Below are 17,217 nucleotides of genomic sequence, written 5' to 3'. Positions count from 1 at the left end.
TATTAATATAAAGAAAACAAAAAAAATCAACGAACCAATCAATCGATTAACCGATCAGCTTTGATTACAGGTAATACCAGTTCGGTTTAAAAAATAGGCCCACAATTTGGTCACCCCTAGGTGATAGTTGGTATGTGGCAATAGGACTGCAAATGGATTGAATCAGATTCAGTAAAGGGTATATCTGATCTGATTCGATAAGGAATCCAATTGATAAGAGTCTTTCGGATTCCAAGTTTATGATTTGAATTGAAATTCAAATATATTATGGGATATCTGATTTGATTTACATGGCCTAGGGCTCGAGTCAAGCAACTGGACGTGACACTTAAAGCATATATCAGCGGCGGCCTTATAGAACTCAGTTTGGTCCGAAGCTGGGTTCATTCTACATCTAATTTATGGAATTGGGCCACCGTTTTATCATCTACAGTTTGGAAATGGGCCATCTGATGTTATACCCCCAAAAACTTTGATAGGATCAGGTGGACACCACATTCTAAACTCTAAAGCCGTTGAAGTTGAAGTCACTGTAATACAAAAGATGATTGGGTTTGGGCCAACCCATTTTTAAAATGGGCCCCACCAACATGGTTGGTTTGGTTGAACTTCGAAGTTTCTTCTTCTCGGAACTGATGGTTGATGGATGGATGGATGGAATGAATCATGAATGATAATGATCACCTCCGACTAGCATTGCGATTGTATACGGAATTATCCGGTCTGCTGTACTTGTGTTCTTACTTCGCATCTATCAATTAAAATAAGTAGGTGCGTGGAGCCCGTGCACAGATGCGAGATGCCTAAGTTACGTCGGATATTCTTTTAATCTTTTTACTCCCCTCAGAAATTTGAAATTACAACCACGTCCTAATCCCTTTATAATAAGCATCCTGTCCGTGGATTGACATTAATTCACGGTGAGGATTCATTCTATCTTTAGGGTGAAATTAAGATTTCTAATGATAGATTGAACAGTTAAAACCTCTTTACTTTTTCTTTTTATGGGTATTATCAAATTAATTATCCCGTTAATTGCTTTGTTATCAACCTAACTCACACCCAAACATCATTGATTAGGTCTAATCCAATCCACTCATGGCACGTGACACCTTGGTCCTAATTCGGCTGAAATTTTACTACGTGTCCACGGAACATGATAAAAAAGGTTATAATCAATGGGCTGATGTGCACCAATAAGGGTCCAAGTAGTCTATGCTTATCTAGTAGTAGTCTCTCTCCTTTTAATGAAAAGACACGTGTCACCGTCGACGGCAACCGTAGGAGCTATCTCTGCTCGAAGCGTGCCCCCATCAGTTGTGCTCGCGATGGGGCCTATCCGAGGTTGTATGAGTACGAGTCAAAGTTCAACAATACAACCCACCTGCGCCAAACGACAAAAAAAACAGAAAGCCGATATAAGAAGGTTACTGGTTCTACTCCTTGGAACATTTCAGAAGCCAACTTCCTTTTTCATTCCCTTCAAAGCTGCAGTTTTGGTTGTTTTGTTTCTTTGTTTCAGGTGATAAACGCAGTAGGCATCATCATCCTTCATCAATGGAGGGGACAAAGAAGTGTGCTCTCCCTCCTGGGTTTAGGTTTCATCCAACTGACGAGGAATTGATCATGTATTACCTTCGGAATCAAGCGAGATCGATGCCGTGTCCGGTGTCCATAATCCCGGAAGTCGATATCTATAAATTCGATCCGTGGGAACTACCTGGTTAGTTTTGGGTTTATTACAAAGCAAAGCTCAGTGTTTTGATTACTAATAAGTCATAGATTGATAGTTTGTTTGTTTGTTTCTAAGTTAATCGTCCAATTGGTTGTGGTTTGTAGAAAAAGCAGAATTTGGTGAGACAGAATGGTATTTCTTCAGCCCACGGGAGCGGAAATACCCAAATGGGGTGCGGCCGAATCGAGCAACCAGTTCGGGTTATTGGAAGGCCACCGGCACGGACAAGGCAATCCACAGTGGGTCTACGTACGTCGGGGTGAAGAAAGCTCTTGTGTTTTATAAGGGACGGCCGCCCAAGGGTGTCAAGACAGATTGGATCATGCATGAGTATCGGTTGGATGGTTCAAGCAGACGCCCCAACAAACTGAATGGATCCATGAAAGTAAGTTCTGTTCCATCTCTATGACAAGGCTTATAATTAATAGAATAATACCCCGGCCAGAGCTTTCAATATTCATGCAGGGTTTTACTTCCCTTTAGGTGTTTGGTTTGATCACAATTTTAATTGCTTGATGAGTAACTCTGTTTTCATGCAACTCCCAGTTGGACGACTGGGTGCTCTGCAGGATTTATAAGAAGAAGCATTTGGGAAGAGCCGTGGAGCAGCAGAAAGAGGAACCATCTTTTCAAGAGACGGCAGAAACCAGCTTAGATGCTAGTGAACAACAACAACCTTTGATATTTCCAAGGACGTGTTCTCTAGCCCATCTGCTGGAGGTGGAGTACCTATCCATTTCTCACCTTTTAAATGACAATTCAGCACTGAATTCACCACCAATCGAGTTCCGGACAACCGATGAAAGCAACAGTCACGACGTTGGCATACTTCATTCCGGCGATATGGATTTCCAGTTCCCAGATCCAACCAGCAAGTTTCAAGTGAACCAGAATACTGTCTTAAACCAGCCAATATTCATCAACCCACTATTCGATTTTCAGTGATATCTGGCTTGGTTAAAACCAGCCTCTTTTGTTGAACAATTGTACAAAAATTTTCCTATAAATTACTTCTTTGTTTCCTACTCGGAGGTGCAAAAGCAGAACTATGTTACAGACATGTGATGAAATGTTGTTTAATTGCCATACATTTAGTATAATTCGTGCTGACTCTCGAACCCAAGTTACATGAGCAAGAAAGATATCAGACGTTGTTTGTTCAGTATTTACTTTTATGAAATGGATGATGGTTCAGCTTCGGAAGTAATTCCACCAATCTGGTTATACAACAGTGAGGACCCAACATATATATATATATAACTAATTATCATCCATAGGATAGATTACATCCTATTATCTATGGGCCTTGAGGCCCTTGACCAATTAGTTATCCATTTCCAATGACGTCTAAAGAGGTAAGAAAATATTAATTAGATGATTATGCTAATTATAACCCCAAGCACAAAGCTCAAGTCCCTGACTGACGTCCATAGAATTTACTAATTAAAAATGCTAGATGAACTGAAACCGGCCACCACACATGGGCTTAGGTGGTGGCCCACTTATCTGATGACCTTGCTACATGTGTGTGGGGTCCCTCTCCCTTTGGCAGCCTCCGTTGGATACATTCTTTCTTTGGCTTCTTCTCGCAGATGCTAATAAAAGAATATCCTCCACCTCAACAGTAGCACAAGGGATTCGGTACATAAAACCAATAAAATCTTGTGAGGAAAATAAATCATAAATTTCTCAAAACAATTCTAGTTTAAGGAATGATGCAATAAATTAGAATTAATTAAGACCATCACTGGTCTATAACTAAAAGAAGGGTAGTAGGGCACCCACTCTTTATGTCCACCTTTAGCTAGATTACGTGGGAACTCCATCCATCTTATCCCTTGCTATAATTTACGCGTGATGTTTGGATAGACTTATAATTTTATACATTTAAAAATATTAAAGTATAAAGTACATAAAATGCTTTTTTTTCTTTTTGGTATTTTTATTTTAAAATCACTTGAGTAAAAATATTTGAAAAATATGTTTTCCAAAATGAAAGTACCCTTTCTTGTTTGGCAAAAGTACATCTGTTTGCACTTTTGGTGATGGTTTTTGGTGGTTTTGAGGTTTGAGACCGGTGACGGCAGTCCAATTCTAGCAGCCATGATTGGAGGTAGAGTTGATAGTTTTATCAAAGGGTGGTTGCATATAACCACCCGTTCACACGAAAACGGAAGCATAATTTTGCCAAAAGCATGAAGTATAAAAAGCTGATTTTGTGTTTTTGAAGTTTTTCATACTTTTAAGTGTAAAAACAAAAAGTACAAAGTTCATAATACAAACACTATATCTGTTTTTATACTTTCAAAAGTATAGAAGTACTTAATAAAAATCTATCCAAACAGAATTTTAATTAATTAATTTATATATATAATTCATATTTGAAGTGTTCCTCCTCTCCTCTGTGGGTGTGGTTCAAAAAGGAGGGAAACCGGTGGTTGGTCAGAGCAAGTGAAGTGGAGAAGATTCGTGCAAAACTCATCTTCTTCCTCTTCCTCTTCATGTATATTGTTTGACTTGCTGGATGATTGGAAGTTGGAATCTCAGAGGATTGAACTTTGAAGTCATACATGCTTATACACAAGCAGGTGGTGGACGGGTCCAAGTGGATTTTGTTGGCAGTTGATGAGGGTTTCAGTTGGCATCAGTTTCAGTTTTCATTGGGTAATTGATGAATGATGACGATGTTGTTTTCAGAGCCAAATATCTTCACTTTTAATAATGAGAATACATGGGAAAGAAGAACACGGTCTATCAACTAATTAAGTTTATAAAAGAAAAATCCATCAATATATTATTATGTGAAGTCGTCATCACTCATTCATCCATATCTTATAGATGCCCGGCCATTATTGTTATTGTTAGCAGATTAAAGAAAGCATGAAAAGGGGTAGTATGTTCTCGATCAGATACAATCAAACATAAAATATATGAAGGAATAAAATAGAAACCCCTAGTCGTCATCCTTCTATATCCATATCCAGATTATTCTAAGCCACATATAAACTATATAAAATTCACGTCAGGCCTTCAACAGAAAATGTAGTTGAGTTGCTTATAGCCTAGAAAAAAGGTTTACTTGGGAGTCGGGGGTTTCAGCACACAGCCGTTGTATGTGGTGTATGAGAATCTCCGCTCTTGTACCAAGAACTTAGTAGTATAGTTAAATTCCATGCATTTATTAATTAGCTTAGATCTCAGAAGAAAAGTTAGAGATGAATAAAGAAAATTTCTCAAGTTGATTGCAAATTTAACGAATACCCACTTATTATTTTTCATGTTCTACACGAAACTCATGATTAAAACTTGAGAAATTATCATTGATCATGAGTCTGAACGCTAATACAAGTATAACAAAAGTCCAGAAGAAAGGAAAAGGTTCACACTTCCAGAAATTGAATAAGAATATAACTTGTTTGTCGTGTTCTTCCCTTTTTTTTTAAATATCTAAACCAAACGCCAACATGTTAACTGTAAAGTAATGGCGAAACACATAAAAGTTTTGTATATGAAAAGGAGAGATCATACGTATGCGGAATCATGCAGCATGGGATCTCTATTATTTGTTTGAGAACTTAGCTTGTCTTGTTTGCAAATAGCATAATTGACGGATTCATAAAGATGACATAGAAAGGCCAAATCCACTGAAGCCTTGGGGGGGTACTGAGCGCGTTTGGTCCTTCCATACATAAACTGGATATATAACAAACTGGGTTTGATGCCTTGAAATTTGAAGGCAAAATTTTTTAGTGGTCTGTAGTGGAAGCAGAGAATCCACTATTAACCACCAGTGCTCACTGTTGAACCGGCTGAACTATATATTTATCACAGTTGAACCGGCCAGTGCTCACTGTGGGCTCCATCTGAGACCCAGTTACACTGAATACCGGTGTATTCAACTGTGATAGGTAGTTTAGCTGGGTGTGTATGTTTTTGTCTCCAGCTAATCCGCTCCCCTTGTCAATATTTGAATTCAACTCACAAGTGAACCTTATTAGGGTTTAGTTGTCATGAGTATCTTTTTGTGTATCTTCCGCAACAAGCCATCTTGTATCTCAAGATAGAGGTAGAGAGAGATGTCCATGGGTGCAGGTTATAAGCCAAATCACATAAATCTGTATTTGTGCTTTGAGTGCTCTATTTTCTTCAAATTTGAATATACTAACTACAACACACTGCTGACCATGTTGACCCATCCACACATTGGGATAGCTTTCTTCTTTGTTTTGTTCTTGTCTTTTCCATTTGCCAATCGTTTTTAGATCCTGTATGTTCCTTCCTCAACTGTAAATTTTAAAAGTTGGGCAGAAGAGGTACAGAAAAGGTTTGCTTAAGTTGATGGAGTCACTAAAGAAGCTGCTAAATGAATATATATAAAATCAATAGAATAGACTAAAAGTAGTTCAAGTTCAAGGTGAAGAAGATAGAATAACCCCTTAAAAGTTATTGGTGATGTTTGGCATCGATGATGATTCTCAAGGGCCGATTATGTTTGTATTATAGTTATTATTCAATGCCATGTCATCTTCAGAAAAACTGAATCAACTAGAACTCAAGAAATCACAAAAAAAAAAAAGGTTGATTTCAAAAATTGATATTTGGCCGATTTTCTGAAAATCATCAAAATCGACCAACCAAAAAGAAATTTCAGCGCCGATTCGTCTAACGTTGATGTGGCTCCAAAAATTGTCAGTAGCGGGGTAATGTTGCAGCTGATCAGCGGCTGCCTGCTAGTATTTCACAACAAACAAGTAGTGGGCATAAAGTGAGAAGAAAGTGACGGGCTGAAGTCATGGCAGCCAAGGTTGCAATGAATGTATATATTGATTAAGTGAATTAAAAAGAAGGAGAATAAGAGAAATGCATGTATGATGAATTATGTGAAGTCACACCAAATAAAGGCCAAATTTTAGAATAAACCTTATCCACTTCAACATTCATTATCTATTGACCTGATGACAGGGAAGAGAAATCAATCTCAAATTTTCTTTTAGCAACAAATGAAATTTGGGCATGAAAATTAGACCTTCAAAATTCAAACAACTGGCAAAAGTTACTTTTTTTATTATGTGCTTGTTGATGATTCTTTAGTGATAAATGCTTTCTAGTGGCCAAGTTAGGTCCACATTTTTTATGCTTAATTACTTTTCTTTTCTCTTTTCTGCCTGAAATATGCATGGCATTATCCTGAGTTCTTCAAAGTATTACAACTGGTCAATTGGAGATAGCTAAATTATTTTGTTAATGTGCTATAAATGTATAAATCACATAACCTGCAGAACCCAACTTTTTTGTTTTCCCAGAAATGATATTTGAAACAAAGAACTGTAATGATGTGGATTCTGACATTGGAAGAGAACTGAATTTAACAGATCTTTTATTACTTTGATTGGTGAATTTAACAGATAAATATCACGAATTGATAGTGCAGCTAGTGTATCAATTAAGGGTTCTTGGTGCAATCAGCAAGCTTATGCAATTCCTTGTAAAATATCTTAAGGGTTTTGGTGCAATGCATTTAATTTCATGCATGTCATCTTATCTATCATCCATGAGGAGTCATTGTAGTAAGTTGACTGTAGAGACAGGTCAATCCAATTCCAGACTCTCTGTAACTCTAATAATGGGTAAAGGACGTGTTTGGATGTTTAATTTGATTAACCAAGCATGATGAAACTGAGCCTTTGACGGGGTCAATAGTATTTTGGGTTTTGATATTTTCCAACTTTTGCTGTGGAACGAGTATGGTGCTTAAACAGTTGGTGTTTTAATGTTCTATAAAGTATAAATTTCCATGTTGAAACACTATTGTTTTACTAATTTTCTTTTCTTCTATAAATCTCAAAAGATAGCTACATTCTTTCAATCTTGTAAATTAAAAATACAAATGTAGAAATGTAAATAACATCATCTCGAACCTAAAACAAAAGGAATAAAAAAAGTCTCACCAGAAGAAATTTCAACAACCAAAACCAATGGATGTTGAGTCCGAGGACAGGACAATTTGAGTTCTATATAGAAATCCAAATTTATGAATTCAAGCATGGGCTAGCTTTTCCAGTGACAAATTCTTTTTTTTTTCTTTCTTTCTTTCTTTCTTTGGCATGTTCTATGTGACGTTTATTTATAACAATTCATTTAACAAGAATTTCTTATGACAGAATCGTCACAGATAATTGAGATGCTAGCTAGAAACGCAAAAAAAAAAAAAAAAAAAAAAAAAAGAAAAAAAATTTCTTATGTGGATTCTATCTTGAGGTTGTCAAACACATTGAATCATGATTCACGTCCAGTTTAGCTGAACCCGGCCGAGTTCAATTTTCAGGCTTGCAAGTCAACCCAGAGACCTCAATCTAAGGTTGTTTAGCTAAATCAAACTGAGCCAAGCTTTGGTGGGCTTGACACGGTCCAAGTTTAGTCATCTGTAGCATCCTTTGAAAGCAATCTAAATTGACCGAGCCAAACTAAGCCAAGCGCTACCCTGAGTCTTAATGTTAATCTGTGAGATCGACCTGGGCTGGGCTGGGGCTCTTAGCCGTAGGCCATAGCTCCTTCTATTACGGAGCCCATGGATTTAGCCAGTATCTCTCACCCTAATGGTAGTATGCTACTGGATATAGAGAGAACTTTAGGAGAGCAATAATAGCATTACAGATATTGGACCATTGATCCAAATGAAGCTGGGCCTTGTGTGAATGGTGGTACAGCATTACAGCAGCTACTGCCTACTGCTAGCCCTGTATGAACTGCCACAGTTTGGCACCATTTCACACCTATATATCTCTCTAGCATTGTTGTAATGAAAATTAGAGGAAGCAAGATATAAAATATACCAGTAATTAAAGAATGCCATTAATTTGTGCTGAAGAGATGCATTGTGGGATCAGAGAAATAATAGACATGTTTTTGATGTGGTGCATAAATGAGAGTAGACTTGATGGTGATCCTCTCAACGTGGGCCCTCCACTGAAATAACCTTGGTGTGTTTTCTCATGTTTAATTTATTGCATCATAGTCTCTTTAATTAATTAAACCCTGTTTGCTATAGTTCTTCCTTTGTTCTCATTTAATATTGTTGTTGGGTCTAATAGTAATAAATGCCTTGTTCGTTTGGGCCCATTGTGACCACTTAGAATTGATGAAATCCTCATTCCTCAAAGGGAATTTTAAGGTCTGACCAAACCCATATAGATAATAGATTGTTAATTAATGTAGTTTGGAATTGGCCTAGTCACACTCATACAACCTGCAGATATGTTCATGGACCTTTTGAGTTGAAAGTCTAATTAAGGTCATCATAAATTTCATCAAGATTACTACTGACCTATTCCATATATTTAGCCCCCATGGACCACGGTTGTTCCACCACTTGAAAATTCTAAGAATATGATGAAACAATTATTTAAATGGGTTTCCTCTTTTTCTTCTTCTTCTTCTTTATTTTAATTTAATCCTCTTGATCTTGGGGGATCTCCTGATGAGAGCGGATTTGGCCCTCCAATGATATTGTGACACATGGCACCTTAGAACAAATAGGTAACACCCGAAATCACTTTGACAACAACTTGCCCTAGCCAAGTTGATGGTGTCCCACCTGGCAGCCCAGGCACGGCCTGGCGGTCTGGCCCTGGCGCGACCTAACGGCCTGGCCCAAGTGCGACTTGGCAACATGCGAGACGTGCTCACCGACAAATTCGGCATGCATATCCTAACACACCCACGATCCTGGGAAGTTGGCCCACATGCCGAACGATCTAGAGGATGGTCAACATACATGGCGGTTACCTCCAGGAATCTCGGACCAGTTAGACACGACCTCCCAGAGATCTCGGGGGCGGTACATGAGCAAGGCCTATATAAAGGCACCAACCCCAATGACAAAGGCAAGTAAGCAAGCAAGCAAGTAAGAATATTCTAGCTCTCATACTGTGTGATCTTTAGCTCGCAGTCTACTATGAGAGTACTGACTTAAGCATCAGAGCGACCTCGCCGGGTTAGCCACCCCGGGTCCTCTAACATTTGGTTCCTTGTAGATCTCTAAAGAGCAATGAAGTTCATCAATCCAGCTCGTCAACTAGTCAGCTCAGCACCTCACAGGCAACTCGACACCTAGGCAGCTCCACTTCGGCCTCTGAGTCATCGGCCACTTGGAAGCTAACCAAATAACAAGGTACTTAGCCAAAAAATCGATACATCAACAAAAATTGATTCATCAGGTTCCATCTAACTTGTTATCTTCCCCCACAACCTCCATGTATTTAAGGGCCTATCTGATGATAATGGCTCACGTGAATGAACCGAATGATTTATTTGCTTGTCTTAGTTAACCATGACTATATATAAGTGGAAAAAAAAATGTCATTAAGACTAAGTTTGGAAGCGATATAATGTCATCAATGTAAAAGTACATTGATGAGGTTTTTTATCAAACCTTAAAAAAGTTATCATTGAACTTTGAAAAACATGAAAGAAGCAAATCGATATAAAACTTTATTTCTGATAAAGCTTTAATTTATGACATAAAACTCCACTCCATCCACAAAACCAAACCGACGTAAATTTTTACATCGCTTCAAGACACAACCTAAACAGGTTTGAGCTCCTTAATGGCTGAATGACTTGTTAGGTTGAGTATTATGTCCCTAACTACTTTTGCCATATGATTGTTTTATATATATATATATATCCACTAAAAGACAAAGCAATTAATAAGTCGTTTAATTCAGCCAACTTCAGCTGTTATCCATTTTCACCAACCACTACTACAGGCGATGCAAGCAAAAGCAAGAGAATGAGTAATTCGATCCGTTTGGGCTACAGAGTCAAAGCACAGTGACGACTCGTTTAAGCTACCCATTTAGGCATCCACATCATCTACCGTATGATACGGCCAGCTGCTACACGTGACAAATTTGACGTATATAAGATTAAGATGTGCTACACGAAACGTTATTCATCCTTTTTCAATCAGCTCTAAACTAATCTTGGTACTACTAATTAATGATGAATACTTAGATAATACCATGATGAGGATGATGCAAGAGGTGTGGAATTAATGTGGATCGACCCAATCTCTTTGCAGCTCCAATTCCTCTCCCACAAGAAGAAAGCAAATACTGGACTGATCAGTAACTACACGCATTATGTTGATGCAAGCCCCCAAATCAGAATTGATTTGCTAACCCAAAACAGAAATCGTCAGGCTATTCCCACTTGGGAAGCTTGCATCATAGAAGATAGAGAGATATTTGTTGTGTTCTTGACCTAAACTTATCCTTGTAAACCAGGCCACGACAGATGGGCTGACACCTGTACATTGATGCCCTAGTCTCAAGGTATGTGCCCATGCATATCACACTACCTTCTTGATGAAGGAGTATGATCATGATTTTTCATTTGTACCAAAATATCATTTCAATTCGAGTGATTGTGACACACGTACTGACACCTCTCTCTCTCTCTCTCTGATCTCCTCTTCCTCATCATGATCTCTTCAAATTGCAACAGAAACAACAACATCTGAGAGCAAGGATAATAATATACATTTCTTCCACCACCCAAGTTGATTAATTTTCACTTGGATGAATCCAAAACTTTCATTCTTTCCTTAAGAGGGAAGGTTGTAATGAGTTTCATTGCCTCATGTCTCATATATGATATTGGAGTACTCTTGTTTGTATATACAACAAATAAATGACGATGACTGGAACCCATAAAAAAATAAATAAATAATGATGATAATCTTCACCAAATCACAGCTAATCCACTTTTTATATATGTTTCCAAATTAAAGCAGATGATTAGTTGATTAAAAAAATAAATTAGGGTCTTTGGTTATACAGTGCCATGTGCTGTTTACGTAGTACTGTTTTGTATGAAGGAGCATTAATATTTATGATTTATGACTGTGAGATCAAGCCCCCTAATAGCCTAAAATTAGGTTGTGTTTGGATATATTTTGGCTTCAGAGTGTCATGTTATCCAACAACTCTTACCAAACGCACAAAATACCTTTTGAAACTCAATTTTTGTTTTTCATCACAGACTTGTCCAAATGTAACCTTAGTCATTCATTTATGATCTGCAGGCTTAAATATCCCTAGTGTTCATCAGTCAGTGTTCTGTATTTCGGTGCAGTAAGAAATTATCAGACATCCAGTACTATTCGCTTAGGATATCCAAACCTAATGAACATCTGCAATAGCTATTGCCTATTGATGTATGTTACCTCTCATACACTAACATCAACTTAGGCCCTGCATAAATTTATAAATTTAGGGCATTAGGGTTCGGTCATGCTTTTTGCTTGTAGGGATTATGTCCAAATATAAAAATTGCTACCTAAAACACCCATTTAATTTGTATATACCCATGACACTATAAGGCACACTCAGCACAAATATAATCATATAACACTAATTCAAAGGAAGGAAATAGTATGCCTTAGTGGGTCATAGGGTCATATACACCAGTAGTGCTGTAAATGGATCGGATTCTAATCGGCCCCCTTCCAAAATAAATGGTATAGGATCAAACAAAAAATGATTAGTGTGAGAACTCATATTCAAATTCAAGAATGTCATCAGTGTGCCAAAAGTTAGGTCTGGATCCAATTCATCCCTCCCAAGACCCAGGTAGCTGTGACCAAACATTGGGTGATGATTCCTTTTTTTTTTATATCATTATTAATAAGTCAAGTCATTATTATATATTACTACATTCAGCTGATATATCTTCGTTAAAAACTTGAAATGACTTTAAAACCATAACTTTGATGAGACTTGAACCTATTACTCTTTAATAAACAAACACATTCACACCAATCTTAATAATAGTAATTATAAATAGATATTAATTTTATTTAGTTATATATAAAACTTGTCAGGCTTTAAAAAAAAAAAAAGAAAAGCAGGGTTGGCGGGCGTGCCCCCTAAAATAGAATTTTCTTAAATTCAAGGAAATTACATTTGTAACCTCACAGGAGAACATTGAGAGGGAAGGGTTTTGATTGGTATACATGTATACGTGGGACCCATTTTGCTACGGAAGGGGTAGGGTACGCGGGACGTGGTGATTGGAGCACTGGAGTGCACTCTTCAATTATTTGTGTCAGTGCTAAATAATTAAGGAAATATATTTTATAAGGAAGTGCTGTGATGTAAATGAAGGTCCATCATCGTCAATGGATCCCCTCGAAGATTCGAAAATCCATTCCATTTCTTCCACGTAAGCACACTCCAGGCTCCAGCTGAGGGTGGGCCCAAAGTAGTAAAACACGAGGCATGATTGTATGCGTGTGGGACAACCCCACACAAGTGGCGACGGGGGACGACAGTGGATGACGCTTGGACGTCACGCTCGATGCCCCCAGCCGGTTGACGTCAACAAAACCTGAACTGCGTGTCCACTAGCGCGGGAAACTGGGTGGGGCCTACCCTTTGCCCTACGCGTCTGACTGTTGGTGAATGCCTAACTCCATTCCTTTTCAGTTTTCACATTCCCGAAGCAGGCCCCCCACCCTTCTAAGTAAGAGAGTCTGTCTGAGAGTCTGAGATAGGCTTCCAGACTTTCGATTTCCTATGTTTTGTCTTTGCCCTTTCAATCACCTAAATGCCCTCATCACATCTCTCTTCTCTACCTTCTTAACTTATTACACGTGGAATCATTATAAGATCTGGATTGGAGGGTGTATACTGTGTAGGTGTAGCGTCGAACTCGGACGTTCTCATCTCATCATCAAGCCGACTCACTCGTGAATGGTAGAGCAGGCGTACACGCTCAGGGCTAACATCCTCCAGCTCTACTCTACTGTCCAAAATGGGTATCGGTTTTTAAGCCTGTCCCATCCTATGGTTCTCATCATGCAGGGCCCGGCCCATGCAGTAGTGGGTCCAGATCCAGACCCACTCCATGCGTCATACAAAAGACATAATACATGGCAATTGCAGAAGAATTGCATATATCTACTTAATAATCTCAGAATTCAATACTATTTTGCCATTTTGCAGGCTTTAAAATGAGAGCAGAATCCTAATAGAAGTTGGGATTTTCTTTTTTTTTTTCAATGAAAATATGATTTTTTTTTTTTGTATACAGAGAATACTTTCGTAAAAGTTTCAAACTGTGGATCGTATAACGTACGTCTTTTCTTTGGTAAAAAATGGAATATTCCGCTTCCTCTGGTTATTTGGAAGGACGTGGAGTGGAAATACAAGCAGTGAAGGAAAAAAAGAGCAATTGATGAACAATATTCTCTCTCTAGTAATTGAATATTCTGTGTATTCAATCCATATCTTCTTACTTCTTCTGACACCTTCGTCTGAAATGTACTGAAAGCAACAATATTCTTTCTCTATCCATTTAGAGGGGAGAGAGGGGTAATTGCTTGTTTATTTTAATGTACTTTTTGTATGTAGAAAGTGGAGTACTTGGATTTTGTATTATGTTATGTAGTTTGCTTTCGGTCATCAATGAGAGCTTTCATTAGGTAGCCAAACATATAATATTCTCTCTCTCTCTCCCCGTCCCTCGTACACGTTTGGACAGAGACGTGGAACCATCAGCAACACATCTCGTTACATAACATAAATCCTTTTAATAACTAATCCAGTGGACACCCCGTTCTTATTTTATTTATTAAATAAAACAGGCATATTCCTGTTGTTAAATGGGTCGAAAGAGGCCGACTGATCACTGGTTTATCCAGCCCGACCCATCAGTTAAATGGTCGAAAAGGTTAAACCCATCCTCATATGTGGCAACCCAAAACATGGAAAAGCTTGGACCAGATTTGGTAGGTCAAGCATAGCCATCTTTACCTGTAGGCTGTAGCTGTGTTGAACTGGTGATAGCTTGGGGGGCTATGGGTTCTTTCACACTCGATCCGTTACCAACCAGAAAGAATACAGAAGAAAAACAAAGGCCCAAATTTCCATGAAGAGGAAGCAGCAGTAAAATAATTATAGAACTCGTGCATGTCGTTGATTATGCATGGAAACATATGAATCTGTGGGACTGACTAATAAATGTAATTGTAAGCATAAGCTCGCATTATGACCAACTAACCATCAAATTAATTTTTGTCATAATTTGAATACAAGCTGTTTTACAATTAATGAAAATCCCCAAAAAAATGAAAAATAAAGAAAAATAAAAAAACAGATTAAGAGTATGACACATTAGCAACTCATTAATTTTTTCATGTTATTTTTTATTCAGAAAATTTATCTTCTTCTTCTTCTTCTTCTTCTTCTTCAATAGTTCCATAGACAGTCAAGGTCCACAGGTCCAGCTGAAGTGGAAGGATCCTCATGGTTGGAAACAACCGAAGAGATCTCCGTGTTCAGTTCAGTGGTCAGGCCGGTCTCCTGAGAGATACTAACCATCTCCCTCTCTGTTTTGCAACTCTGTTTGATATTGGGTTCATGGTTTTCAAGTAAAGCCCTCAAGATGGCCTGGTCTTGCATCAAAACCGAACCTGGGCATTGGAAATTGCCGAGATTTGGAGAAGCTTGCGTGGAGTAGAATGAGTTCGGAAGAGAGAATTTTGAGAAAAGCGACGAAGTGGGGGATATATCAGAAGGGTTTGCAGGAGAAGCGAAAAGAGAAGTGTAGCAGTTGTTGACCATCTCTTCCGGGTTTCTCTGAACCTCCATTTGGTTGGAGAAGCAGGTCACGTGAGCTGTCTCAGCCACTGACGATCTGGTCATGCTGTTATACGGAGAAGAATCCATCAATGGGGGTAAAGCAGATGGAGCCAATTCTTCGTCCAAGGAACTCAGTCTCACTACCCCTGGAACTTGAATTTTCTTCTCACCTGAGCTCTTGTTGAACACCCTGCATATCACCCACTCGTTCTGTAAAAGAACGAACGACAGCAGAAAAAGAATTCATCAAAGACCACACAATAACATTGTCGATCAACAACGAAAAGCAGAAAATTGAAAGAAAAGCAGAGGAAGAGCTCTCCACCCTACCTTGGCTGATTTTGGTAGGTTAGACAGAGAGAATTTTCCCTCTAGCCTATATTCGTGCATGACCCAGTTGGTTTTTTCTCCTTTTGGAGCTCTTCCTCTGTAGAAAACCAGAGTTTTCTTCATTCCGACAAGAGTTTTCCCTCTATAAATCTCCTTATCCTTTCCTGTAGCTTTCCAGTAACCAGCTTCAGTAGCTCTGTTGGTCCTCAAACCAGTTGGGTATTTTCTGTCTTTAACACAGAAGAAGTACCACTCCTTCTCTCCCATTTTTGCCCTCCCTTTATTCAACAAAACACAAATCTTAAAGTTAAAACGTAATTCATAGCCAAGAACAAATACAGGAGAGAGACAAAATCTATTTCAAAAGACTTACATGGCATATCCCAAGGTTCACACTTATTCAAGTCCACCTCCCCAATTGCTATAGGATAGAAGCTGCTGTCAACCACCTTCTTGGACAGGTAGTGAGTTATAAGCTCTTCATCGGTGGGGTGGAATCGGAAACCAGGAGGCAAATCAATCTGCTCTTCTTCCATATTAAGCCCAGAGACATTTTCCATTCCTGCTTACAATCTTTTTTTCTCAGAAGCCACAGAGATTTTTCCCTAGAACTGATATTGGTTTTGAACCACAAGCACTAATTCTATTTCTTAGAGAAACCCAATTTCCTGAGACCAGGATTTGTAAAGAAACTCTAAATTTCAAATGAATTCTAATCAAGCAGCCCTACTTTTTTTTTTTTTTTCTGAGCTGAGGCCTAAGGCTAATCCAAATTCTATTTGTGTTGAAGGGAAGAAGGCTGGAGTAGAACCAAGGAGAGTTGGAAGAAAAGGGTAGTAGAGATGAAGAGAAGGGGGTCAGAACTGAAAAATTCCTTAACCCAAGAGATTGAGAGGCGGTGTTAAGAAAAAAGTGTTGTGAGGAACCCAACCCCCTAAATACCGGTTTTTGGAGAGAAAGAAACGTGGTTTGTAAGGCAACCAGGAGGGTAGTTATAGCTCCCCTTAACTTATCCCAAATAATTTCTCTTTTTTATTCTAAAATTTGACAAAAGACAACCATGTGTAAATATCCTGCTTCCAAACATGAAAATAACCATCCCAAATATTACTGTAATCAAGCTTAAAATAATAATTATCAGGTAGAGAGAATATTAATTGAGTTTTTTTTTTCTTTTAATCTCTGAAGGTCGCTTTCTTTGTTTGAATCAATCCAACCAAAGTCATCTACCAGATTAAAATAAAATAGGAAACTTTTTTCTTTCTTTTTAATGCCAAAAAGACATCCCCAACAAACTTTTTCTCATCCCATCTGCAATCGCCCCAACTCTGAATGCAAAGAAGACAACAATAACCAATACCCCAATTCTTCAAAAATTAGGAACAAGTCCCTTTGTTCTACCACCTGATGACCAATATGATCCCATTTGTGTTCCACCTGAACAAATATTTTCCCCCCATTTTTCATGTTGTAGAAAAATGTTCACAAAAATATACTCCTTATAAT

At 38.2% G+C, this 17,217-nt stretch overlaps 2 protein-coding genes across 2 annotated transcripts; one reads left to right on the top strand and one right to left on the bottom strand.

Moving 5' to 3' along the window:
• Window positions 1-1,436: 1,436 nt before the first annotated feature.
• LOC104597939 (NAC domain-containing protein 2-like) lies at window positions 1,437-2,858 on the top strand. Its single transcript, XM_010259741.3, has 3 exons — window positions 1,437-1,723; window positions 1,840-2,120; window positions 2,282-2,858. Exons 1-3 carry the CDS (start codon window positions 1,558-1,560, stop codon window positions 2,678-2,680), a joined length of 846 nt encoding a protein of 281 aa, XP_010258043.1. The 5' UTR covers window positions 1,437-1,557; the 3' UTR covers window positions 2,681-2,858.
• Window positions 2,859-14,785: 11,927 nt separating this feature from the next.
• Window positions 14,786-16,671, bottom strand: LOC104597930 (NAC domain-containing protein 100-like). Its single transcript, XM_010259730.3, has 3 exons — window positions 16,085-16,671; window positions 15,712-15,989; window positions 14,786-15,591 (listed from the first exon to the last, which is right to left on the bottom strand). Exons 1-3 carry the CDS (start codon window positions 16,269-16,271, stop codon window positions 14,989-14,991), a joined length of 1,068 nt encoding a protein of 355 aa, XP_010258032.1. The 5' UTR covers window positions 16,272-16,671; the 3' UTR covers window positions 14,786-14,988.
• Window positions 16,672-17,217: the final 546 nt, after the last annotated feature.

This window comes from Nelumbo nucifera, chromosome 3 (assembly GCF_055504915.1).
Source record: "Nelumbo nucifera cultivar China Antique chromosome 3, China Antique-T2T, whole genome shotgun sequence".
Classification (NCBI taxonomy): Eukaryota; Viridiplantae; Streptophyta; class Magnoliopsida; order Proteales; family Nelumbonaceae; genus Nelumbo; species Nelumbo nucifera.
Note: the sequence above shows the minus strand (reverse complement) of the source record. Positions and strands in the feature narration are given on the sequence as shown.

Excerpts from the sequence above, each read along its gene's own strand:
- LOC104597939 (XM_010259741.3), top strand. The coding sequence starts at position 1,558 with ATGGAGGGGACAAAGAAGTGTGCTCTCCCTCCTGGGTTTAGGTTTCAT. Across the intron at positions 1,724-1,839 it reads CGATCCGTGGGAACTACCTG|AAAAAGCAGAATTTGGTGAG; the intron begins GTTAGTTTTGGG and ends TGTGGTTTGTAG. Across the intron at positions 2,121-2,281 it reads AACTGAATGGATCCATGAAA|TTGGACGACTGGGTGCTCTG; the intron begins GTAAGTTCTGTT and ends TGCAACTCCCAG.
- LOC104597930 (XM_010259730.3), bottom strand. The coding sequence starts at position 16,271 with ATGGAAAATGTCTCTGGGCTTAATATGGAAGAAGAGCAGATTGATTTG. Across the intron at positions 15,990-16,084 it reads TGAACCTTGGGATATGCCAT|GGAGGGCAAAAATGGGAGAG; the intron begins GTAAGTCTTTTG and ends TGTTGAATAAAG. Across the intron at positions 15,592-15,711 it reads ACCTACCAAAATCAGCCAAG|AACGAGTGGGTGATATGCAG; the intron begins GTAGGGTGGAGA and ends GTTCTTTTACAG.